This window comes from Physeter macrocephalus, chromosome 13 (genome assembly GCF_002837175.3).
Source record: "Physeter macrocephalus isolate SW-GA chromosome 13, ASM283717v5, whole genome shotgun sequence".
In the NCBI taxonomy this organism is placed as follows: domain Eukaryota; kingdom Metazoa; phylum Chordata; class Mammalia; order Artiodactyla; family Physeteridae; genus Physeter; species Physeter macrocephalus.
In genome coordinates, this window is record NC_041226.1 from 84,190,345 (window position 1) to 84,214,637 (window position 24,293).

General features: G+C 61.4%; 2 protein-coding genes across 2 annotated transcripts in view; both read right to left on the bottom strand.

Annotated features, from left to right (window-relative positions):
* VAV2 (vav guanine nucleotide exchange factor 2) overlaps nt 1-14,165 on the bottom strand; it is a 203,318-nt gene extending 189,153 nt beyond the window's left edge. The window contains exon 1 of the mRNA XM_055089387.1: nt 13,917-14,165. Within this exon, the coding sequence (XP_054945362.1) occupies nt 13,917-14,120 (204 nt within the window). The 5' untranslated portion in view covers nt 14,121-14,165. The remainder of the gene's footprint in view (nt 1-13,916) is intronic.
* A 5,248-nt stretch (nt 14,166-19,413) lies between these two features.
* Nucleotides 19,414-24,293, bottom strand: part of BRD3 (bromodomain containing 3) — a 38,009-nt gene continuing 33,129 nt past the window's right edge. The window contains exon 11 of the mRNA XM_028497401.2: nt 19,414-19,811. Coding sequence (XP_028353202.1) covers nt 19,714-19,811 — 98 coding nt within the window. The 3' untranslated portion in view covers nt 19,414-19,713. The remainder of the gene's footprint in view (nt 19,812-24,293) is intronic.

The following is a 24,293-nucleotide window of genomic DNA, read 5'->3' on the forward strand; positions in this document are numbered from 1 at the left end:
ATGCAGGGGACACAGGTTCAAGCCCCGGTCCGGGAAGATCCCACATGCCGCGGAGCAGCTAAGCCCGTGCGCCACAACTACTGAGCCTGCGCTCTAGAGCCCGCGAGCCACAGCTACTGAAGCCCGCACGCCAAGAGCCCGTGCTCCGCAACAAAGAGAAGCCACCGCAATGAGAAGCCCGCTCGCCGCAACTAGAGAAAGCCCGTGTGCAGCAAGGAAGACCCAACGCGGCCAAAAATAAATAAATACATAAATCTATTTTTAAAAAAAGAAGAAAAGAAAGAAACCAGCCCTAGCTACCGCCCATACACACAGGGGGGCCCGGTCCATCTCCAGGCCCTCTGCCAACAGCGACTCAGATGAAAGCTCCCTGGGCCGTTTCCTAGAGCCGAGAGAGGAAAGGTCTCCTGTCATCATCTCCCACCCAGGATGAAGAGCCGCTTTCCTTTAGCAGCTGCAGGCACCCGGCCGACGTCCCCCAGGGCTCGCCACTCCGGGGCCTGCCCCAGCACTGCCCTCCGTTGCCCGAGGCTGCTGCCCGGCCCGGGGCCCAGGAGCGGTGACAGAAACCCCGGGTTCCCCTCCCTCGGGCCGTGCCCCTCGAGGACCGTCTTGTGCCCAGTGCTCAGCGCGCACGGCAGGAAGCTGCTGGAGGAGGAGGGCCTCGGCCTCCGTCCCTCCCTCTCTGGCCTCACCGGCTCACCTCCCGTCTCGGGGTCTGCTCCCCGGGGCCCAGCCTGAGACCCTTACCCTGGGCGGTGGCAGGGGAGGGTGGGGTAAAATGGGCCGGACGTCAGGCAGAGCCTGCCACTCACACGCCCCCGGCTGGGGACTGTCACCCGACAGTAAGGGCACCCTTACTGTCAGCATCGCCTCCAGTTTACAGAGGAAGGAAAGTAAGTTACCCAGCATCACACAGCAGATCAACGGCAGACACCAAAGTCCAGGCTCTCACTTCCCTGTCCTGCCTGGAGTGGCCAGAGAAGACCACGTGGGCCTGACTCACCTGCCGGGTGCGCGGGCCAGCACGTCTACGAGCCCAGGAAAGCGTCTGAGATCGAAGACGATATTTAAATATTTACATATTTAAATACACTATTCGCATATTTGCCTTTACACGGATGCAGGAATCAAATGTGACTTGAGAGGAAGAACACAGGGGCAGATGTCCGGGCCACTGCGGTCCCAGGCCACAGAGCTGCTCGAATTCCTCATGCAATTCTCCCAGTCCCACAAGGGCGGTGCTACTTTTTTATTCCGGTAAAGTACACATAACGTAGGGAATCCCCTGGCGGTCCAGTGGTTAGGACTCAGTGCTTTCACTGCCACGGCCCCGGTTCAATCCCTGGTCGCGGAACTAAAAATCCCATAAGCTGTGCGGTCGGAGCAAAAAAAAAAAAGGTACACATAACGTGAAATTTAGCACATTCCCCATGTTGTGCAACCACCTCCACTATCTAGTTCCAGAATTTTCCATCACCCCCTAACAGACCCCCGTACCCGTTAGCAGTTGCTCTCCCCTTTTCCCCCCAACCCCCCGACAGCCACCGACCTGCTTTCTGCCTCTGTGGATTTGCCTATCCCGGTCATTTCATATAAATGGAATTGCGTAACACCTGTGCCTTTGGGTCTGGCTTCTTTCACTCAGCATAACGTTTTTGAGGTTCATCCATGTTGCAGGATGTCAGTGCTGCGTTCCTTTTTATGGCTGATAATATCCCATTGTCTGGATAGACCACATGTTGTTTATCCATCACCCGCTGAGGAAGATACTATTTTTATCCCAGTCCTACAGAGGAGGAAACTGAGGCTCCGGGAAGGTCAAGCTCAAGGGCCCACAGTGGTCAGTGGCAAAGCCAGGGCTCCAGCCCTTGGCCCTAACCACACAGACTGTGCCGGGTCATCACAAGAGATGGGGGCGTCTGGTCCCTCTAAGCTAGGAACCCAGAGGCCCAGAGGGGAGGGGGAATGCGGCAGGTGAGAGGAGGCCGAGGGAAGCCAGGGAACCCGTCCATCTCCAGGCCCAGGTCACACCCTGCTGCCTTGCCTCCCGCCTGCTTCCTTTGAGCCCTGGGGTGAAAAAAAACAAAACCGCTTCAGGCGGAGAGAGACCTCTGGCATCCAGATGGGTGCTCAGAATCCTCCGTATGTGTGAGTAACCCATCGTGTATAGGTGAAAACAGCTCGGATCTGAACAGGTACCTTGTCTCTCACCTAAATGACTAATGGATAGGTTTCTCCTCCCATCCCGGCAGCCAGATAAGCTGGGCGAGGCCGGGCGGAAAACACAGATGCCCAGTCTCCGGGGTGGAGGGTAGATTAAGGATGGGAGGAGCTTAAGGGCAAGGGACGGAGGGTCTCAGGATGTGACTGTCATGAGCATAAGGGACCAGAACCTTCCACCACCCCAGGGGTACCTGGAGACAGGGCGTGAACAGACTAAACCTCTCCAGCTGCCCCGCGCGCCAGGGACTGGGACCCAGACACCCCTCATGCAGCTGAAAGGTGGGACAGTCCATGCTGCACCCATGACCACTGTCCCAGGGGGCACCTCCCCATTCCTGGAGGGACACGGAGGGCAGGTGCGGAGCCCCGCCTCCCCCACCAGGCCAAACCTGGCAGAAACACTTCCGCCAACCAGAGCCAACCCCGAGGGGAGGAAAGCAAAACGTGGGCCTTGGACTCTGGCGTCAGGAAGGCCGGGGCGAGCCCAGGCCCAGCCTATCGCAACTGCGTGGCCCCGGCAGGTGGCTTAGCGACTCCGGGCCTCAGCCGCCAAGAGGGCCGCGCTGGCCCCTCACCGCGGGGCTGGGGTCGTCCACGCGCTCAGCACGGTGCCTGCACCCCCCTCCCCTGACGGCATCCTACGTTTGTGAGACAAATACGACCATCAGGCGAATGTGGAGGAAAGCTGGAAATGTGTGGACGGTACGTTTGGGAGAGAGGCCGGGCAGAGGCAGGGCTGGGGTCGGGGGGGAGGCACGTGGAGCAGAGAAACATCCGGAACCCGGAGCCGCCCACCTGCCAGGTGACTCCGGTGCTGGCGACGGCCCCCCAGCACCCCACCCTGCCGCCCTCCACATCCCGGGAGACACCTCTCCTGCCGCAGCCGTGAAGCCCCCAGCAGAGCGGATGAACTTGGCAGGCGGCAGTGGGGCAGCATCTCCGAAAGTCCTCTGACAGCACGAGACAGACAAGTGCCCCCCACTCCGCACAGAGGACAACCGGGCCTCGGGGGGGGCCTCGGGGGGGACTTGGGAGAGGGCCCCATCCCTGGAAAGGCCCGGAGGCTACCGAGCCCACGGAGGGATGGGAGGCCGGGCGGCCGGCAGCCGGGCCGCCTGCCTGCCCGGACCAGCTCTCACCGGACACCATGTGCGCACGCTGCCTTTGAAGCCAAGAGCACAAAACAAAACAAACCAAAGGGAGCACTTATGGCCTGAAGTTTAAGTTGGCTCGGGGGATGAGGAGTAGGTGTGTTAAAAATAAGTGTTTTAATCCTTATATACACTCTGCAGAACGACAAACAATCCCCACAAAACAGAAAGGCCGTGCGTTTCTAGCAACACTTAAGCTTCCAAAGGCAGGGAGCCTCGCTTGGGGGACACCCCTGTTCCCCCATCCCGGCCGGCAGGCACCCCCGGCACGGCCTGCCCCCTCTGCAGCCGTACGTTGCTGTTCCTGTTTACCATTTGGGTCCAGAAACCAAAACAGTCACAGCAGCCACAGGGTGCTGACCGGAGCGCCCCCGGAAAGCGTGGCGCCTCAGAGGACCAAGAACGCGGCCCGAGCAGAGGGTCAGGGGGCCCCCCTCCTGGCCGAGCGTGAAGCTTCCCCGGCTGAGCGGGACAAGGGGTTCATCCCACACACGCGCGGTGCCGGCTCCTGATCCGGCGATGAAGCAGGTCTGCAGGGCCTGCCATATCTGCGCCCCTGCCCCGACCTCTCTCCCGGGTCAAGCTCAGGGGCAGGCGCTAGGGGAGGGGCATCTACAGGGAGAAGCAGAGCCCCAGGCTTCAAAGGGCCGGGCCGCCCAGGGTGAGGGTGTGGAGGGGTAGGCGACACCCACTGCGCACACACCGCCTCCAGATGCTGGGCCGAGAGCTTTGGGTCCCCTCTGTCCGCTCTGTCTTCAGCCAACCCCCAGGAGGTGGCTGTCAGAAACCCCGTTTCACAGCAGAGGAAACGGGGGCCGGGGCGGGGGGCAGTGCCGCCCCGAGACGGCTCGGCCAGGATGAGTGGCCCGGGATCCCCGGGTGCGTGGAGGAGCGGACGCCACGCGGCCATCGGGAACTGGACGGAGGGCGCGGACGGGGCGGGAGGAGACATGGATGCCACGCTCTGCTGCCGGGAGCCACAGCTGCTCGCAACCGGACGCCGCGGAGCTGGCCTGGCCCCGTGGCTGGGCCTCGGGCACACAGGGAACCCCCAGAGACCGTGGCCTCGGGCAGCCGCCCCCCTCCGGGGGGCTGAACTTCACTTACAGGCCACGCGCCCCGTTCCGGCTCAGAGCTGAGACGGCACCCGAGGGGAGCTGGTGCCGGAAGCAGGCCGCAGAGGGGCCCCTGCGGCCCCTCCTCGGGGAGCCTGCCTGGGCTTCCTGAGCCCAGCCGCCGGCCTCAGGCCCGCCGTCTTTCTCTGCATCTTTCTCGCCTTCTTAATTCTTCACGAGCCCCTTATTCTGTCTCCCCTCCAGAAGGTCAGACACAGGTCAGGGGTCTCTGCCTCTTCTGCCCAAGGCCCGCAGGCAGATGGGGCTCTGAGTAAATGATGGAGTGACCCTCCCCCAGCCGCCTGGAGCAGGTGCGGGGAAGGCCGAGCCAGCCAGCCCGGCCGGGTCTGGACTCGGGCGCTGCGTGGCCCCCCGGCCTCCTCACCCACGGAGGACCGTGCCAAGGCTGTTTGCTGGCGAAGGGAGGAGCAAAGCGAGGGTACTCCAGGCTCCAGGAGGCCTGGGCGGCTTGGCGAGGGGCCTCGGCCCCCACGCAGCTGTGCGCCCCCAGGCCAGCCTGTCCCCTCTCCATTGACGGGGGGCACGGCCGCCCGGCCCAGGGCCTCACAGGGTCTCCCGAGGCCCAGGGGAGGCGCCCGGGCTGGGCTGCCAGGGAACAAAGTTTCTCAGGACAGGGCAGGGCCAGGCAGCAGCGATCTGCCTGGGGGGCAGAGTGGGAACCCCCCCCACCCCAGCTTCTGCCCCCGCAGAGCCCCACCCCTGCAGCAACCACCCATCTCCAACCTTTAGTTACCTAAAGGCGTCCAGTTTTCACCACCAGCTCAAGTGCCACCTCCTCCACGAAGCCCTCCGAGGTCTCTCTGCCCCCAGGGATCCAGACATCCGCACCTGCTGAGGACCCACACAGCCCCGAAGAACGGGCCAGCAAGTCCTGCCCCATCCAGCCCGGGAGCTCCTCGGAAGGAAGCGGCAGAGAGAGCGTGTGAGACCCCTTCCGGCAGGAGTCCCCGGTCACCCTCAGAGGAAGGGGCAGGGCTGCGGTCCACCAACCCTGGGCCCTCCACTCCTGGGCCAAGGATCCTCCCTCCTTCCTCTCCCCCCTCCCCCTACCTGGGGCCGAGTGGGAGGGGCTCGGGGGCTAGGGAAGGAGGGACAGGCAAGCCCAGGGCCCTGGCATCCCACCGTCTCTACCACCACGAGGCTCTGCAGCAGCTGGGCCGCCAGAGGCAAGGTGAGGCCAGGTGGACGGGGGAAGGCAGCTGGCCCGAGAGGCAGGCGGCGAGCCGGGGCCAGGGTCCGGCCAGCAGGAGCAAGCCGGCCAGCCGGGCGTGGGGTGGAGGTGCAGCGTCCTGAGACTTAGCGGGCCTGGTGGGAGGCCCACGCAGGGCGCCACCGTCACCCCCTTTCCGGGCCGCGAGAGCGAGGCTCAGCCAGGCCGGTGACACGTCGGCACCGGGATTCTCAGGGCAGCCGAGTGGCCGAGTGTGGCCCCTCCACTGCCATTTCAGGCAGCTCATCGGGCTGAGAGCACAGCCTCGGCCCCTCGCGCTCCGGGGACGAGAGGAGGTCATCCCCAAGGGGCTCAGCACGTTTCCTGGCACCAGGGAAGCGGTGAGGAAGCTTTGTTCCACAGATCACTTCCTGTCTGAGGAGCCCATGCCCAGGGCTCTGGATACAAACGGAGACATGATCGCCAAGCGCGATGGAACAGGGAGGGGGGAGCCCCGGGGACCAGGACACCTGCGCAGGCCCCGGGAAGGGCTCTGAGCGGACAAGCGGCGGCGAACCGGCCCACTGCCTGGTTTCACCCAGCCTACCGGCTAAGAAAGGTGTTTACGTTTTTAAATGGCTGGGGAGGAAAAGAACAGGATTTCGTGACACGTGGCGAGAATACGCGATTCACGTGTCTTTCTCCACGAATACACGTTGGCGCACAGCCCCTCGCGCGCTCACAGATCATCAGCGCTGCCTCGGCACGACGAGGGCCGAGGTGAGTTCCCGCGACAGGACCGTCTGGCCCACGGGGCCTGAAATATTTACTTTCTGGCCCTCGACAGAAGACGTCTGCCGAGCCCTGCTCCGGGAGGGGCTGGTGGCTGCCGGCTGGGCGCCAGGGGAGAGGCAGCTGGGTTCGAGGGACAGTCGGGAGGGAGGCCCACCTGGCGGGGGCGTCTTCGCAGCAGCACTGCCCTGTCCTGGGAAGTTGCAGCCACAGACGTGGCCTGGACACGGGGACAGGAGGCAGGGGCCGGAGGGCACCGCCCTGCCAGGGAGGCGACATCCTCGGTCACGTGGGCCTCATGGCAGCAACGGGCTGAGATGAGGCACCAGGGTGGAGTCACCTTGTGCCTACTCACCCTTGTCAGGCCCTGGGCCCACGCGCAGCAGGGCCCCCGTTCCCGGCACGGAGACGCCCCACGTCCAGGGCCCGGACCACAGACAGGTGAGGGTCGCCCCCCACAACGGACTCCCCACCCACCACAGCATCCTTGGCCGTTTCACCCCGGCAGCCCACGCCAAAGCCAGGTTTCTGTCATCAGCACACGTGGCCCCAACAAACCACATTCCGCCAACGCCAGCGTGCGCCCACCCAGGACCTGGGCAGGTGATGCCCGACGGCCGTCCCTGCCAACTCCAGACCCAAGCGTCGGACCCTGCCCCACCCGGCCCTGCGAGTGACCGTGCAGTCAGCAGGTCAGCGCTAAGGACGAGACCCCTGGCCCACCGGCCTCTGCTCTCCCATCCCCCATCCCCACCCCCTGCTGCACAAACCGGGTGCCACAAACCCTGCCGCCCAGAAATGCTAACATTCGGGAAATCGGCGTCTCTCAACCTTCTGGTCAGTATCACACCCCCCCCCGCCCCCCGCAAGGAGCCTTTCCAGGCATTGTCCTAACTGCCCTCCCCGCACGAAATTTTAATACCACAGACGTACCGTATACCTGTACCGTACCGTTCTTCTCTCTAGGTACATCTGTGCTTGATGCATAAAATGTATCATCAGAATTAACGTTACACAGTTCTTTTCACTTTTTTAATATGACCACCAGGAATTTTAAGAGACAGATGCGGCTCACACATTTTCCACCTGACAGCACTGATACAGACAGAAGTACAAATGTGAACGCGTGCAGCACAAGGACAGACACACACACACACGTCCGTGTTAACTCAGAGGCGCACACTGCCCAGGTCTCAGCGCTGAGACGCCCCAGCACGGGTGCGCCTGCGCCCAGATCCCGGTTTCTACATATATGCCTCTGCACTGCGGACCCAGAGCTCCTTCCACAAACGGCTGATTCCGGAGCTGGACAAAATAAAATACAAGATGAGCTCAGATATCTTGTGCCAGGAAGGAGACAGAGCTCACAAAATGATGGGAACGTGTCAAAAAGACACACGGAAGCAGCTTGAAGCAGCTGCCGCTGGTCAAACCTGAAACCATCTGAGAGTCAAAATAGAGAGACGGTAACAGATGAGAATCCGTGGAACAGAATAGGAAACCACAATCCACAGTGGTAGACAGAGAGAGGAAGGAAATGAAAAGAGGAAGAGAAGAAGGAGGGAGGGAGGGAGGGAGGACTGATCCTGTCCCTGTCTCAAAGCACCTTCTCAAGAATATTCGTGACCTACAAGGGGGATCGGAGGACCTTCGCGGCAGAGCCGTCCGGCAAACAGCGCCGGCGTCGAGTGATTAAAGCCCACACCCCCAGCAAGGGGACACTTGGAAACCACGTGCCACCTGCTAGACAGGATGCCAGGAGAAGGCAACAGCGCGGTCACTCCACCCGCTCCAGGTGCAAAGCCTGAATCCAACGCAAGGAAACGGCAGATGAACCCCAAGGGGGAGACAGTCTGCAACAAAAGGGGCCTGTCACCTTCAAAAGCGTCCGGGTCGGGAAAATCAAGGTGAGGCGGAGGGGCCGTCCCAGCCCCCGGGGGGACCATTTGCTGAAATGGGCATTTGCGGAGACACGCGTTGAAGCTCAAGTGGATTCCAAGGCGGCACCATCCCCGCTGTTTTCCGGGTTCAGGTGGCTGCTCTGTGGCTGCAGAGGAGACCTTCTTCTGTAGGAAACACGTGAGGGTGCAGGGCACCAACTAACTCTCCAGTGTCAAGATACGTTCACACTTAAAACGAAACCTGGGGCTTCCCTGGTGGCGCAGTGGTTAAGAATCCGCCTGCCAATGCAGGGGACACGGGTTCGAGCCCTGGTCCGGGAAGATGCCACATGCCGCGGAGCAACTGAGCCCGTGCGCCACAACTACTGAGCCTGCGCTCTAGAGCCCGTGAGCCACAGCTACCGAGCCCGTGAGCCACAACTACCGAAGCCCGCGTGCCTGGAGCCTGTGCTCCGCAACAAGAGAAGCCACCGCGATGAGCAGCCCTCGGCAACTAGAGAAAGCCCACGCACAGCCACGGAAGACTCAAAGCAGCCAATAAATAAATAAATAAATAAAATCTAAAAACAGAAACAAAAAAAACGAAACCTGACTTGAAAAGAAAAGGCATCCTAGTTTCCGCTGGAATCGGCCTCCGTCTCCCTGCTCCCCGGCAGCCCCAGTCATCACACCCCTTGGCCTCGGGAACCGCGTCCCCCGGCCTGCACTCGGGAGCTCTCAGGACACTTAAAGGCCACTTCCTCATCCACAGGCACCTCAACAACCTGCTGTGTGTCCTGCTCACCTGAAAGCATCTCGGAGCAGGGACCGGGCCCGTGCCTGGCAGCGCAGGAAGGAAGGACCGGAATGACACAGCCGCAAAGGGAGGCCCGGCTCGGCAGGACCCAGAGACCCCTTGGGAGGGCTCACACCGGTCCGGAGGGGGGCGGGAGTCACTGTCCTGGGTTCAGAACAGTGAGCAGCGAGTGTGGCTCCGAGGGATGCTTGTTTACTAAAGCAAAGTGTGGAAAACACGGGGTTAGAGGTACACACCTCTAAGGGGAGGGGGGGGGTCGAGGGCCAGCCTCACAACGCTTCAGGATGGGAGAAGAGTGAAATCAGAGGAGGCTTCCTAGAGGAGGCAGCCACTAGACTAGCTCCTACAGGAAGAACCAGGACAAAAGGAGGGGGAGTCTTCCAGCATGGGCCCGGCACACGATGGACCCTGATGGAAAAGGCTTAGGGGAGGGGGGCGCAGGCTGGAACGTCGGCACAAGGTAGGGACGGGAAGGACTTGAAGCTGGAGGTGTGGGCATGGGGGAGCCCTCTCTGCCGTGTCCCTGCAGACGGGCTTCCCAGCCTTCGCGGGGGGGGGGGGGGGGGGGGTCGAGGGCCAGCCTCACAACGCTTCAGGATGGGAGAAGAGTGAAATCAGAGGAGGCTTCCTAGAGGAGGCAGCCACTAGACTAGCTCCTACAGGAAGAACCAGGACAAAAGGAGGGGGAGTCTTCCAGCATGGGCCCGGCACACGATGGACCCTGATGGAAAAGGCTTAGGGGAGGGGGGCGCAGGCTGGAACGTCGGCACAAGGTAGGGACGGGAAGGACTTGAAGCTGGAGGTGTGGGCATGGGGGAGCCCTCTCTGCCGTGTCCCTGCAGACGGGCTTCCCAGCCTTGTCCTACGGAGAGGAGGCCTGCCGGGGTGGGGGGCAAGAGGCTGGGCGGATGGTGCCCTAAAGATTCAGACTGAAGACCAAACGCAAGGGCCGTCTGCTGACATCAGCAACCTCAGGGCCTCATAACTGAAGCTGTTCCAGACACACGCGGTCTCTTGTTAGGATCAGCAGATTTGGCCATACCTAATTACTTTAATTAAACCCAACGTGGCTGCCAGGCATTTTGGATAAAAACAAATACAGCACACCCGACCAGATCCAGAAGGGCAGGACAAGGGGCACCTTGGATCTGCCTGTGAACCCTTCCTAGTACCTGGCTCTATACACAGCAGGTGCTCAATCAGTGCACATGGCTATTATGCACCTTTGGGGCCAATAACCCAGCTGAGATCCACGCAAACGGGAGGGGCACTCGAAGCGCGATACTTGGAAAACAGGATGTCACCTGTCACAGGAGAAGCCAGAGCGGCATTCTGGAACGAGGGGACGTCGTCAGGCAGGCCTCTGAGCTGGACGGGTCCATGTAAGGGCACACGTACGGGCACACAGTGACAGCAGGAAGAAGGAAGGGCCCGGCCCACTTGCCAGCAAAGTATCCCGATCCCCCAGGAAACAGGCACGCACTCCCCACCCCATCCATCCCGTGGAAACAGACACACACCTTGAACAACCTGAGAAGCGGGCCGGGAGCATCCATCAGAAAATCAGCAAGACAGCAAAGGGAAGGCTTCTGAAATCAGAATTTGTTTAAACAGTCCTGGAAGGGAGACCTAAGTCCAGGATTTAGTTTTACCTCTTACTACCTGTGTGATGTGGGGTAAGTCACGTGACCTCTCTGAGCTGTAGCTGTCTCATTCATGAAACAGGGGTGACATATGCCTCCCAGGATCATGACTAGCTCAGGGCAGGGTGGGTAAGAAAAGGCAGCTGTGATTTTTCTTGTGACGCCACCACCATGGACCAAGAGGACCACGTCGTCTTCCCTCCTCCACTGGAGGGAAGTACCCCAGACAGCAAAGAACAGCCACGCAGACAGACCACCATGGTCCTCTCCCAAACCCTGCACAGCCATACCTGGTCAAGAGAATTGTTTCTTTCATCGTGAATACACAGATGGGGCCATCCGGCTAACCCAGCCATCCCTGTGCCAGCCAGAGACATACAATGATGGGTGTGACCAGCCCCACCCTCCGTGAGAGGACAGGCAGGGGAGAGCAGCCCTCAGCCACAAGGGGCCACACCTGCCCAGCCAGATAAGATCTCTAACGTTCATTCAGCGCAGCTCTAACGATGTTCTCTGCCCTTCCCTCATCAAATCCTCACAACCTGGCTATGAGGCAGCCACTAGTACTGTCCTCATTACATAGATTGGGAAACTGAGGCCCCCAGAGTGGTCACTACAGGGAGGTGACAGTGCCAGGTTTCAATAAGAACATATGGCCATGAAGACACAGACACTCGCCCATCAGGGTCTCCCTACAGCCCAGCCCGCCTTGACACCCCTTCACCCGAGCTGGAACAGGGGGGCTCGAGGAGACTGTGCCGCGTCAGCGTTGCTGGCCCAAGGATGGCTCCAGGGACCCCAGGAAGTCTCTGCGCTTCCAGCGCAGGGGCTGAGCCAGGCCAGCTACCACAGCCAGCACGCCCTCTCCCCCATCCTGGCCAAACACAGCTGGGAAGGGCAGCTCCAGGACCCAGCCAACGCCCCCAGCCACCCCCGGCCGTGCCCCGGGCCCCAGCCTCTCTACCAGTCAGCCAGGAGCCAGCAAGCCTGGGCAGCCCCTGCAGTTCACAGCCAAAGGCAGACACTCCCGCTCAAGGCTTAGCTCTGCCCTCAGCATCTCCTCCACCCTCAGTTCCCCCAGCTGTAAAATGGGGTAAGTAGGTCCCAGCCCCCAGGGGGGTGAGGGCCGAGGAGAGGACTGGATCTGAGGGCACCCGGCCCCGGGACCTTGGGCTGCTTAGCACTGAGAGGGCCCAGGATGGTTCTGGCTTCAGAGGGGCCTGGGGACCAGACGGCAGGCCAGGGCTCCTTCCCTGGGCCGTCCGTCTCCGTGGAGGGGGAGGGTGGCCCCCTGCCCCCGTCCCCTCAAGACGCTTCTTGGTCAGCGGCCACCCCCATCCTCCCTGAAGGGGGGGGATGCCCCCATCTCCTTGGAAATGCGGTCACAGCCAAAGGGCAGAGGCCATGCAGTCTAGGCTGGAAAAGCAGTGACTCACTCCATCCCCCCTCCCCCCAGCCCCTTTCAGCTGTCACACTGGCTCGTGAAGGCCAGAGGGTCACAGAAGAAGGGGCTGTGGGGTGAGCAGGAAGGTTGCTCCTGGGCAGTGCTGGCCAGACCTGGGGTGGCCCTTGGCCCCGCTGGGCACCCAGGGCCCCTTCAAAAGTGTTGGGGTGGGGGTCGCGGAACCCGGGGGGGCAGGACAGCAGCCTCCACTCTGCTTAAGTCTTAGCCAAGTTCCCTCTAAGGGGCCAAGAAAGGCAGCGCCTGCCAGCCAAGCAGACATTTTCCTGCCTGCCCGGCAGCCACATGCGCCGCGGCCGCGACAAAGGCCACACTTGAGGGTACAGGGGAAGCATGAGGGGCTCCTGTTCCCACCAAGTCGCGCGACCCTGGGGGCCTGGCGCTGCTTGCCCTCCCCCCGCAAAGGGTTCGGGAGGAGGCTGAGGCCGGCGAGGGGGCGGTGCCCCCCAGCCCAGCCGCTCCCTTGCGGACCAGGGCTCCCGGCTCCCCGCCCCGCCGGGCCCCTCCCTCCGCGCCCCGAGCCCCTGTCTTCCAGGGCGTCCAGCCACCGGGCGCGAAGCCAGGGACACGACGCCTGACGAGGCCACCGGCGCGGCGGGATCCTGGGGTCGGCGGCGGGGCGGGGGTCGGGGGGGGGGCCCTCGCTGCGTCCCGGGGCCCAGGCCCGGGAGACGGGGCAGCAGTGGTGGGCGCCCCGCCGGGGTTCGAGCTCCCCTCACCCCGGGAGGCGCAGGCCCAGCAGCGGGTGCTCCCAGGCAGTGCCCGGAGGCGGCGGAGGCGCACCCCAGGCTTGGGGGACTTTGCCAACTTCGTGCCTCCCGGTCGCCCCTCGGAGGTGCCGGTTCCGAGGCCCGGGGCGCGCCGCCTCTCCGCTCACCGTCCCGCCGCCGGCCGGCGTCCCCGAGCCCGCCGCTCCTGCCGGGGTCCCGGGGGCCAGCCAAGCAGACATTTTCCTGCCTGCCCGGCAGCCACATGCGCCGCGGCCGCGACAAAGGCCACACTTGAGGGTACAGGGGAAGCATGAGGGGCTCCTGTTCCCACCAAGTCGCGCGACCCTGGGGGCCTGGCGCTGCTTGCCCTCCCCCCGCAAAGGGTTCGGGAGGAGGCTGAGGCCGGCGAGGGGGCGGTGCCCCCCAGCCCAGCCGCTCCCTTGCGGACCAGGGCTCCCGGCTCCCCGCCCCGCCGGGCCCCTCCCTCCGCGCCCCGAGCCCCTGTCTTCCAGGGCGTCCAGCCACCGGGCGCGAAGCCAGGGACACGACGCCTGACGAGGCCACCGGCGCGGCGGGATCCTGGGGTCGGCGGCGGGGCGGGGGTCGGGGGGGGGGCCCTCGCTGCGTCCCGGGGCCCAGGCCCGGGAGACGGGGCAGCAGTGGTGGGCGCCCCGCCGGGGTTCGAGCTCCCCTCACCCCGGGAGGCGCAGGCCCAGCAGCGGGTGCTCCCAGGCAGTGCCCGGAGGCGGCGGAGGCGCACCCCAGGCTTGGGGGACTTTGCCAACTTCGTGCCTCCCGGTCGCCCCTCGGAGGTGCCGGTTCCGAGGCCCGGGGCGCGCCGCCTCTCCGCTCACCGTCCCGCCGCCGGCCGGCGTCCCCGAGCCCGCCGCTCCTGCCGGGGTCCCGGGGCCGAGAACCAGGGTCCCTCCCGGCGCGCCCGGACCCTCACCTGGGACATCTGCGGCCGGAAGTTGACGTCCTTGAGGTCGATGGAGCCGGGGGAGAGGTTGTGCAGCAGCTGGCACAGGAGGACGCCGTCGCGCAGCGCCTGGGCCAGGTCGAAGACCACGGCCGAGGGCCACACGACCCGGTGGTTGGGCGGCAGGACCTTGCAGTCGATGAGCCAGCGGCCGCACTGCCGCCACTGCTCCATGGCGCCCGCGGCGCCCACCCGCCCGCCGCTCGCTGGGCCGGCCGGCTCAGGGCAGCGCTCCGGCCGAAGTGCAGCGGCCGCGGGGCATCCCGCCCGCCCGCGCGGGGCTCGGCGGCCGGGGCGGGGCTTCGCGCGGGCGGCCCCGGCTCTCCGCTGCGCCGCCGCGCGTCCCCTCCTCTTCCTCCTCCGGCTCCTAGCGGGCCGCAGCTCCCGCCCACGTGCGGTCGTGGGGCAGCCGCCGGGCAGCGCGCCGGACCCCCGCCTCACACACACAAGTGCCCCCGGGCCCCGGGCCGGGCTCCGCGCAGCCCGCCGCCGCAGCGCCCCGCGATCCGCCCCGCCGGGCGCCGCATTCTGCGCTCGGGGCGCCCCGCAGCCGCCGAAGCTTCTGCCCCGCCCGAGACAAAGGCCCGGCGGGTCGCCTGCTCCGCGCGTCCGGGGCCTGGGCCGCCCTCGCCGCCGCCGCCGCCGCTTTGTTCGCCCCGCCTTCGCGCTCAGCGCTCCACGCCCGGGGCTCCGACTCCGCGGCTCCGCCGCTCCAGGGCTCGGGGGGCGCGGGGGCGCGGCCACTGGCGGGGTGGGGGCGGGGCCGGCGCGCTCGCCTGGCCCCGCCCCCGCCCGCCGCCCCCACTTCCTGCCCGGCCGCGGCTCACGAAAGTTACAGAGGACGGGGGTTGCGACGCGGCCGGAGCCCGGGGGGTCCGCCGACTTCTGCGAGGGGCACCAAGATTTTGAGGAAGCTCTGCGCCCGGGGCGCGCGACCTCGCCTGTGGAGTGATGGCCGGTCGTTGTCTCTGCGTCTCTCCTGCGTTTCAGGAGGAGCTCAGGAGGTGGCCCCTGTCGCGCTGGGGGCCTCTGCACGGTCCTTCGGGAAGGACAGACCCTGGAGGTGGCACCGACTGCGCGGAGTCGTCCTGCGCCCTCTCGGTCCACCAAGCGGTCCCCACGGGAGAACTCGAGGCGGGAGGCACACGGGCCGGGGACTCGCCCAGATCCCCTTCCTATCCTGTGCGCTGGCTAGGGACCCGCAGGAAGCCCCCCGACCTCGCACAAAGGCCGGGATTCGCCTGTTTTGAAACCCAGAGGCCTGCCACTCGCAGCTGCCCAGAGGGCAAATCCTGGCGTCCGAGATGGAAGATGTGACATAAGTTAAGTGGGAGAGAGGGAAAGAGATGTGGCCAGACCCGGCCCTGGGTAGCGGCCCGCCTCCATGCTGGCTGCTGGGTCCACTGACCGTGCCTTGAACTCCTTCCTGGGCCACGCCCTCTGGGAGGGGGTGGGCAGTGTTCTCTGGCCTCCTGTGACAGTGGGAGGGCTTCTAGAACATAAAGAGCCCATCTGGCAACGAAATGGTGTGGGTCCTGGCTCAGCTGTTGGGAGCCCTGGGCTCTCAGCCCGGTGACCCTGGGCAAGTCTGATGCCCCGTCTAAGACTGGCTCAGTCATGGGGTGAGCCTGGGGGTGACCAGTCTCTGAGCATCCCCACACACTTGGGTTGAGCCCTGGGGCAGCACCCGGCAGCCGCCCCTGTGGCCCAGTTCCCCTCTTCCTTTGGCATTCCTGGGGCAGGAGCCAGAGCAGGGTGACACCCCACCTCATTGCGAGTCCAGTGAGGGTCCCCTGAGCCCTCTGTTCTGGGCAGTGGCCTCTGCAGAGAGTCGGGCTGGCCCCTTCCCAAACTGAGGAGGAAGCATGGGGACCCAGGCCAGGTTCTGGCCCAAGAAGAGGAGTGGAGGAGGGGCTGGGCTCCCAGGGCACACCCCAGACCCTGGCAGGAGTAAAATCAAGCCAAGTGACTGGTGAGCTCCAAGTTCCCGTCCGTCCGTCCAGGCATCCTTCCTCCGAGGAAGCGGGTGCGGCACCTTCGTGGACACGGACAGGAGGGAGCCTGCCTCAGACGGGTGAGATCGAGCCTGCCTTGCCCGAGACAAAAGGAGATGACCCCAAGGCAGCAGGCGGCTTCCTCTAGCATCACCCCGAGAAATCACAAAGTGGGGGACAGAGCCTGACTCCCGGCGCCTCCAGCCGCGCCTGCCCCCTGAGCCCGCACAGGCACCTTCCCTGGCAGGACCCCCCTCCCTCTCCGTAGAATGGGGAGCGCCCCATCCCATCAGAATCGCTGGTGAGGACTGAACAGAAGTAATTATCCAGGAGCTTTGCCCAGTGCTTGGGGCAGAATGGGGCACCCTATTCGTGTCCTCACTGTTCTTGGCCTTCTTGCCTGGACAGGGAACCCACCTAGAGGATAAGCTCGGGCTGGGATGCAGGCAGCCACCCTCCGGCCATCAGCACTGATGATCGTCTGCTGCCCCCTGGTGGGTGCGGAGGGCACTGTCGCCCCCTGGCTGCCCCTTGGCGGGACGCGCTGCCCGGCCGCAGGAAGATCAGGTTTGGCCTGGAGAATAGCCAAGGCAGGAGATGCAGGCCTCACTGCTGTGTGTGTTAGCCAATCACAACACCTTCCTGATCCCCGGTGTCCTGCTGGGACACTGACCCACCTGTGTGCCTCACAGGGTTTGGGAGAGGCTCCGCAGGGTGGCTGGATGTGAGGGAATGAATGACTGCATGAATGGAACCTGATAGGAACTCTCCTCCAAACATTTGGCGTGGGTGTCCTGAGCAGGTGCGGACTGTATCAACTCAAAGTACATATCAGGAAGAGGGGACACCATTGCAGAACATCCTACCACCGTCCACATCTCAGACTCAAGAGCTGTTTGCCGGGACCGCCCATGGCACACCTCCAGGGGGCGCAGTTCCCGTCACATTCTATAGAGATGGCACCCTGGAGAGGAGCCCACAGGCTACAAGTGAACGGTACCCTCTGGGGGTTGCCTCTCAGCTTGGCCCACCTTTAGCACTATGAGCGGTGGCAGTTTTCCTTAGGGAGAAAGGCCCACACGAAGCACCGGGACAGTCCGCAGGAGAGGCGGGAAGCTGGGCGTCCCAGTTCAGTGGCATAGATGAAACCCATGGGGCAGGAAGTCACATACCCCAAAGTAAGGGAGGAGGGTCACAGGCCCCCACTTACTGGGCCCCTCAGCCTCCCCCTGCGCCACCCTTGCCCCCTTCAGTCTGTCCTCGGCAGCCAGCAAGGACCCAGTGAAATCTTGGTGAGGCCCTGTCACTCTCCTGCCCAGACGGGGGTCCCTTCGTGGCTTCCCCCTCACCAGAGAGAAAATCAAATCTCATCGCTTGCAGGTCCCACGTGGCGCATCCCCTCCCCGGATGACCTCATTCCCACAGCCCTCCAGCCACGCCCAGTGGTGCCCCCCCCACCTCAGGGCCTTTGCACCTGCCACCCCTCTGCCTGGGATTCTTGCCCAGACGGACACATGGCTCACACCCTCACTTCCTCTGCTGACCCTTTCCCGCTATGAGACTCATTCTCTCTGCAGTTCCCGCCACGGTGTCTGTTACTCGGTCTCATCCCTCTAGACCGTCAGCTCTGTGGCAGCGGGGCCCATCTCTGTCCTGTCCCCAGTTCACTCCCAGCACTGCAAACTGGGCTCAGCCCCTGGTAGGTAGTGGAAAAAGAGTCGTTAAAGGAAACACCAAATAAGGACCTCCCTGGCAGTCCAGTGGTTAGGACACGGGTTCAATCCCCGGTCCAGGAACTAAGATCCCGCGAGCCGCGTGGCGCCGCCAAAAGAAAAAAAATTGAAATGCCAAATAAATAAACCAACAGGTCAGCAAAGCACTGCAGCTACGACTTTAAAATCCAGTATCTTCTTTCGTAGAAGTCACAGAAATGGGTAAAACTGATACAAAGGTTTAAAAAATAGGCTATGTAATCTGTTGATTTGTAGCATATCTCACCATTGTTATGTGAATCTATAACATTACACCCTGTGAGATTTGCACTGACTTAGCCTATTATTCTAACTATTCATGACTAATAGCCACTCCCATTTCCTGAGTGCTGCGTGGCTGGCCTGAGGGCGTTGTATGTGTCACCTGGCCTCCGTTAAGCCTCACAGTGAGAGGAATAGTCATTGTCCTGGGTGGTCAAACACAGAAACCGAGCACGCTGGGAGCTGCCCAGCATCACCGAGCAGGGTGCAAAGGAGCCGGGTCCAAACGCCGGGCCTCCCCGGCACCTGCTCACGCACCCAAATCTTGCTGTTGCAAAGGGTTTCCACGCCTGGAACCGAAAGCTGTCGGTCGACACGCTGGCTTGGGTGGACAGGAGACCAAGGAGACGGGAAAATGCGGTGGTGTCTAAAACACGGAGATCCTGACTCAGCACGTAGACGCTGAATGCAACAGCCTTCGAAGGCCGGCCCGCACGCGCCCACCGGCGCAGGCGCGGTCAGGAGCAGTAGAGCTGGCCGGGAAGGGGCTGCTGGGGACACAGCCTGTGTCTGAACTGAAGGAGGACAGGGTGTGGAAGTGCTGCCACCGGCCTCCTCGAGCTCCTGGAAGCCTGGTGGCTGCGGGGCCCGGGCGGGCCCCAAAGGAGGCCTTTGGAGGGAGGTCGGCCGACAGGCTGCGGCCGCTTCGTGGGAGCCGCCCCGCTTCTGCCTCGCAGGGGATGACCGGCCGGCCCCAGGCCGTGCGCGTTGCGATTCTGTTGTTAGGGGATGGTCACGGAGCCTGAGGACCGGCCCGAGGTTGGCGTTGGGCGGAGGCGGGGTTGGAGCCCTGGACTGCATCCTAAGTCTGCCTCCTGCGATGCCTCCCGCTGGGGCCTTGCTTCTGCTTCTGGCTGACGGTCCGAAGGTTCCAGCGCAGCGGCGCGTGGGGGCGGGGCGGGGGCGGGGGAATATGAGTCCACAGCTGCCCCACAAGGCCTCCTGGGCTCCCGCAGGGTCCCCTCATCTGTAGGAGTCCTCATTGCTGGGGCAGCACTGGGAATTTGCTCTGAACAAGAACACATGTGCTTCTTCATGTGTCGGGCGTGGTGCGGGCCACAGTGGACGGGCTGGAGAGCTTTCTCTGCCCATCCAAACATCCCAGACCATTCCTTTCCACACAGGCCTCCTCTGACAACCAGGGGGTTCCTCAGCCCAGGTTTCCCCCAGAAGGCCAAGGGCTGCTGCGAGGTCTCAGTGCTTCGTAACAACAGGGCCCTTATTCCATAGCCAGGGGCTCAGGGATGTGCTGGGAGCTTCTCCTGCAAAGGCCCTCCCCAGAGGCTGCAGTCCACCCATCCCCCCCACATCTCTCTATCCATCCTTCCCTTATCCTTCCACCCATCCCTCCTACATCCTCCACCCAGAATGCATTTACTAAGCACCGGCCTCGTTCTTGGGGTAGGGGAAGTGAAAGTTTTGACTCTTCCCAACATGACTGGGCGAAGGAATTATTCTCAAGTCCAGACAACACGAACACACACATTTTGCAAATTCCATTTGTAGCTACATCACGCAAATTCAGCTGTCACAATTTCCTGGGAAACCATAGGTGTAGAAAAAGACCATCTGGCCCGCCGTGGAGTCAGATTACACCCCACTGAATTGCTGGGTGTGGGCTTTTTACGTTTTGTTTGAAAAGGCAAAATACAGAATTTTCACCGCTTGTGCTTCGACTTTCAAAATTAAGTCAAATGCCATGGTCCGTGGATTGTACCCCTGACCGTGACCTCTGACATCTCACCTCCAGTGGGGCTTGTCGTGGCACTTCCTACCCCTCGTTCCGGGCCGCTTCCTCGGAGCCCTGTTCAGGGCGTGGGTCTCTTCTCGAGAGGCACCTGTGAGGTCAGGGTGCAGGGTTACTTAAGGCTCTAAGGAGGGGGGAGGGTCTCCAGGACTTAAATCATTGGTAGGCGTGAGGCTGAGAAGCGGGTATTTGGGGGCACTTCCCAGATTTCTGCAGGAGCCCCATCACTGTGACCCCAGCAGGCCACCTCAACGAAGGACAGAGCGGGGAGTCCAGTCTGGCCAAGGGAAGCCCCAAGCCCCGTGCGGCTGGCTGTGCATTACGGGACCCGAGGGGTGGTCCTGGGCCGGCTCAGCCTCGACACTGGCTGCCAGGAGCTCGGGCTGTCACTGAAAGGAGGAAGCACACCGAGGTATTCAGAACACAGAGCCGGGGAGAGCCCTGCTCAGGGCAGGTCCGCCCCTGCTCTTCCTGGTGTTCAATACTGCCCTTGGCCTGGGCAGGAGGGAGCCCTCCTGGGGCAATAAGTCAGCACAGTCAAGGGAGTGCCTGCTAGACCCTGCTTCTGCACCCCAGCACGAGTGCCCCGAATCCTAGAATGTGCCCATCAGCCCAAAAAGCCACCCCATGCCCCACAGCTGCCATTCCAACACCCCGCCCGTGCCAGACCTAGCAACCGCTAATCCACTTTCGGTCTCCATGGCTTTGCCTGTTCTGGGCATTTCATATCAATGGAATCATGTAATGCATGGGCTTTTTTCACTCAGCATAACGCCAAGGTTCACTCGTGTCTATCAATAAGTACTATATTCCTTTCTATGGCTGAATGATAGCTCCTTGTAGGTGGAATCCATTTTAATAATTCATTTTATTTTAATCCACTATATCTGAAATATTATCATTTCAACATGAAACCAACCTGAAAACTTATTAACGATACATTTTACAGTTTACTTTTCATGCTAAAGTCTTCAAAATCCAGTGTGTGTTTTACACCCCCAGCACATTTCAGCAGGAACACTAAATTGTCAGCAGAAATGTTTGAGCTGTATTTAAAGTTCAGAAAATGTACCGTTGAAAAAAATACATCCATGTACACAAGTTGTTTCAAATATACTTGAAAGTTTGCCAAAAACTGAATGAGTATCCGATTTTAAGTTAATTAAAATTAAACGCCGTTAAAAATTCGGCTCCTCTGTCAGGCTAACCGCATTCAAGACTTCAGAAGCCACACGTGGCTCGTGGCTGCAGTCACGCCGGGCAGCGTGGGGTCTGTCTGAAGCCTGGCCCTGCTCCCCCAGGTGTGACGTTGCAGAAGGCACATGTCCTCTGTCTTCTCACCTGTGAATTCATGAGACCTGCCTCCCCACGGCGGGGGTTCCCTGGGATCGTGGATGTGAGGGATTTAGCACTGGGGCTGGCATTCACTGCATCAATGAAAGCAAAGACGTTACGATGGAGGTTCTTCTCCTCCATCACGTCAGGATCAGGCAACTTTTGCCTGTTCCAGGAAACTGTAACAAAAGCAGGCTCCTCCAGAGTGTATGCTGCGAGCTGAGGAGAGCAGCTGTGTATCACACTTCCCCGAGGCTTGGAGGTGTCTTTCTAGTCTCTCTCCCCCACCTGACCCCCGCAGGCGCCCCACCCCTTGCAGGAGCGACCCTTCTAACCCACAAAGCTGGTCATGCTCCCTTCTGGTCAACGCTCACCCACTGTCCACACAACAACTCAAACACCCATGTACACGGCAACATATTCACAACAGCCGAAGGTGGACACAGCCCGTGTCCATCCACGGATGATGGAGAAACCAAATGTGGTCCATCCCTAGAATGGAACGTTATTCAGCCATAAAAAGCAATGAGATTCTCACACCTGCTACAGCATGGATGAACTCCTTTCTAAAACCTTAGGCTGAGTGAAAAAGGCCAGACACCGAGAGTTATAAGTTATATGGCTCCATTTATATGATATGTCCAGAATCAGGAAATCTGTAGTGAGAGAAAGCAGAATAGCAGCTACTAGGGGCTGGGGGAGGGGATGGGGCGTTACCGTCTAATGGGAAGAGTTTCAGTTTGGGAAGATGAAAAAGTCCTGGACGTGGAGGTTGGTGATGGTTGCACAGCAATGTGAACGAACTTAATGCCCCTGAACTGTACACTTAAAAATGGTTTAAATGACCAATTCCATGTTATGTATATTTTGCCACACATACACAAAAAGGAATGAAGTACTGGAATGTGCTACTACACGGACGAAGCTAGAAAACGTTACGCTAAGTGAAAGAAGCCAGACACAAAAAGCCATATATTATGTGATCCATTTCTATGAAATGTCCAGAATAGGCAAATCTAGAGGCTGAAAGTAGATTAGTGGTTGTCTAGGGCTGGGGGGACGTGGGCAAACGGGGTGTGACTGCTGATGGGGACAGGGTTTCTTTATTTTTATTTTTATTTTTGGGGGCCGCGCCACGCAGCATGTGAGATCTTAGTTCCCCAACAGGGATCGAACCCACGCTCTCTGCAATGAAAGCATGGAGTCTCAACCACTGGACCGCCAGGGACGCCCCGGACAGGGTTTCCTTAGATGAAAATGTTTGCAAACTGACTCTGGTGATGGTTGCACAACTGTGAATATACTAAAAGCCATTAAATTGTGTGCTTTAAATGGGTGGATTTTATACAATTATATCTCAATATAAAAAAGCCCTTGGCTCCCACAGCCCTCTGAGCACAGCCTCCTAGGCACAATTTTGGAGTCCCCTGCACCCCATCACAGTCCTCTCAGTCTAAGCCGTGCCACTTCCTAACCCCCACCCCTTACCCCATCTTCATCCTTCATGTACCTGCAATTCTGAACTGCCTGCTCCTCAACTAGAGCTGGCTCCAGCCGTGGGCTCACAGGAGCCTGGTCCACTCAGAAAATGTGTGTGTGTTTCCTAAAACCCTTCTCAGCCATCTCTTCCTTCAGGGACCATCTCCTGCTTTCTGAGTGTCACTCAGTGTTTTGCTTGGAGACATCTGCTGGGAGTGGGATGGACGGTGGCCTCCTCTGGGCCCAGCCTGTGGTCTCACCTCCCTGTGTCCTGCCTGCATCCAACACAGTGCCTGGCATGAATTCATTCCTTCATCCACCCACCCATCCATCCATCCATCCATCCATCCACCCCTCTACTCTTCCTTCCACCCATCCACCCATCCATCCATCCACCCATCCACCCATCCATTTATCTACCCATCCATCCATCCATCTATCCATCCACCCATCCATCCATACACCCATCCACCCATCCACCCGTCCATCTACCCATCCACGCATCCATCCCCCATCCACTCACCCAACCACCCACCCCACCCACCCAACCAGAAAACACTTCTGAGCACCCGCCCTGCACAAAGCTTGCCCCTTGGTGGGGAAATGAAGCTGGCCCAGGATTATCACAGTCAAGACGGAGGTCTCAGGTGGGGGCTACAGAGGCTGCACCAAGGCCTCCTGCCTCCCAGGGATGTCCCAGGGGTCCCAGAGGTCAACGTGTTGTTTTTCTGAGCAGAGCTCAGTCCCCCCACTGATATAGTGAGCCCCCAACCACCCCCAACACACACTCCCATGCTTCATCCTGATGCAATGTGGTGATGCCGCTACCCCAGTAGAGGTCCCTGTGACTGAGTGATCCTGCAGGTCACTGAGTGCTGAGCCCACTTGGGGGACCTGCAGGATCAGGAGGGGCTTCACTACGAGGGCCTTTGCAGGTTTCTTGGCTCCAACTAGTGGGAGAAGATTACGGCCCAACCCTGCAGCCAGGAGGCCAGGTTCAGGAGGAGGTGCCCCTCACAGATCCCACCCTGGGCACACGGCAGAGCTGGGGCGGGAGACGGCCACAGGGGGACCTCCTGAGACTTGAAACCCCTAGGGAGAACCCCGAGATCTCACCTCTCTAGCCTTTCTCATGGGCTTGAGCTGACCCTAGGAGGGCTGGGGGCTCCCTCAGAGAGAAAGGCCACGAGTGAGGCCTCCCGAGTTCCATGCAGCCACTCTGTGCCCTTTGGCAAAGCGATATATGTGTCTGAGACTCAGTCTCCTCGTCTGTGAAGTGGGTACGACGGGGAACCCAGGGCAGAGGCTGCGCTGCATGAGTCAGTGAGATCGACGCGCACACGGCACTCAGGACAGGCCTGACCCTCCACCGGCTCACGGTCAAAGGCAGTCCCAGCTCGTGTGTTTTCCCAGCCAGTAGCTTCATGCCTCACTTGCTTTGACTCAGGAAGTCAGGGCTTCCCTCCAGTGACGGGCCTCCACCTCCCTGAACTGTCCCAATGCCCAGAACGCAGCCCCCTAGGGTTCCCAGTGCCTCTGCCACACGGGGCGGGGGGGTGCTACGGGGTGCCCTCCCCACCCCCCGCCAGGTACCAGCCCCTGCAGGCCACAGGCCATTTCCACCACCTGGACCTTGGCTCAGAGCGTGGCCCAGCTGGCCTCATCCTCCCAGGCCCCGCTGTCCCCGATGTAGCCCTGCTCGCACCCTCAGCCACTGCCGCCTGAACAAGGGTCTGTCCCTGCGTACCGGCATGTCCAC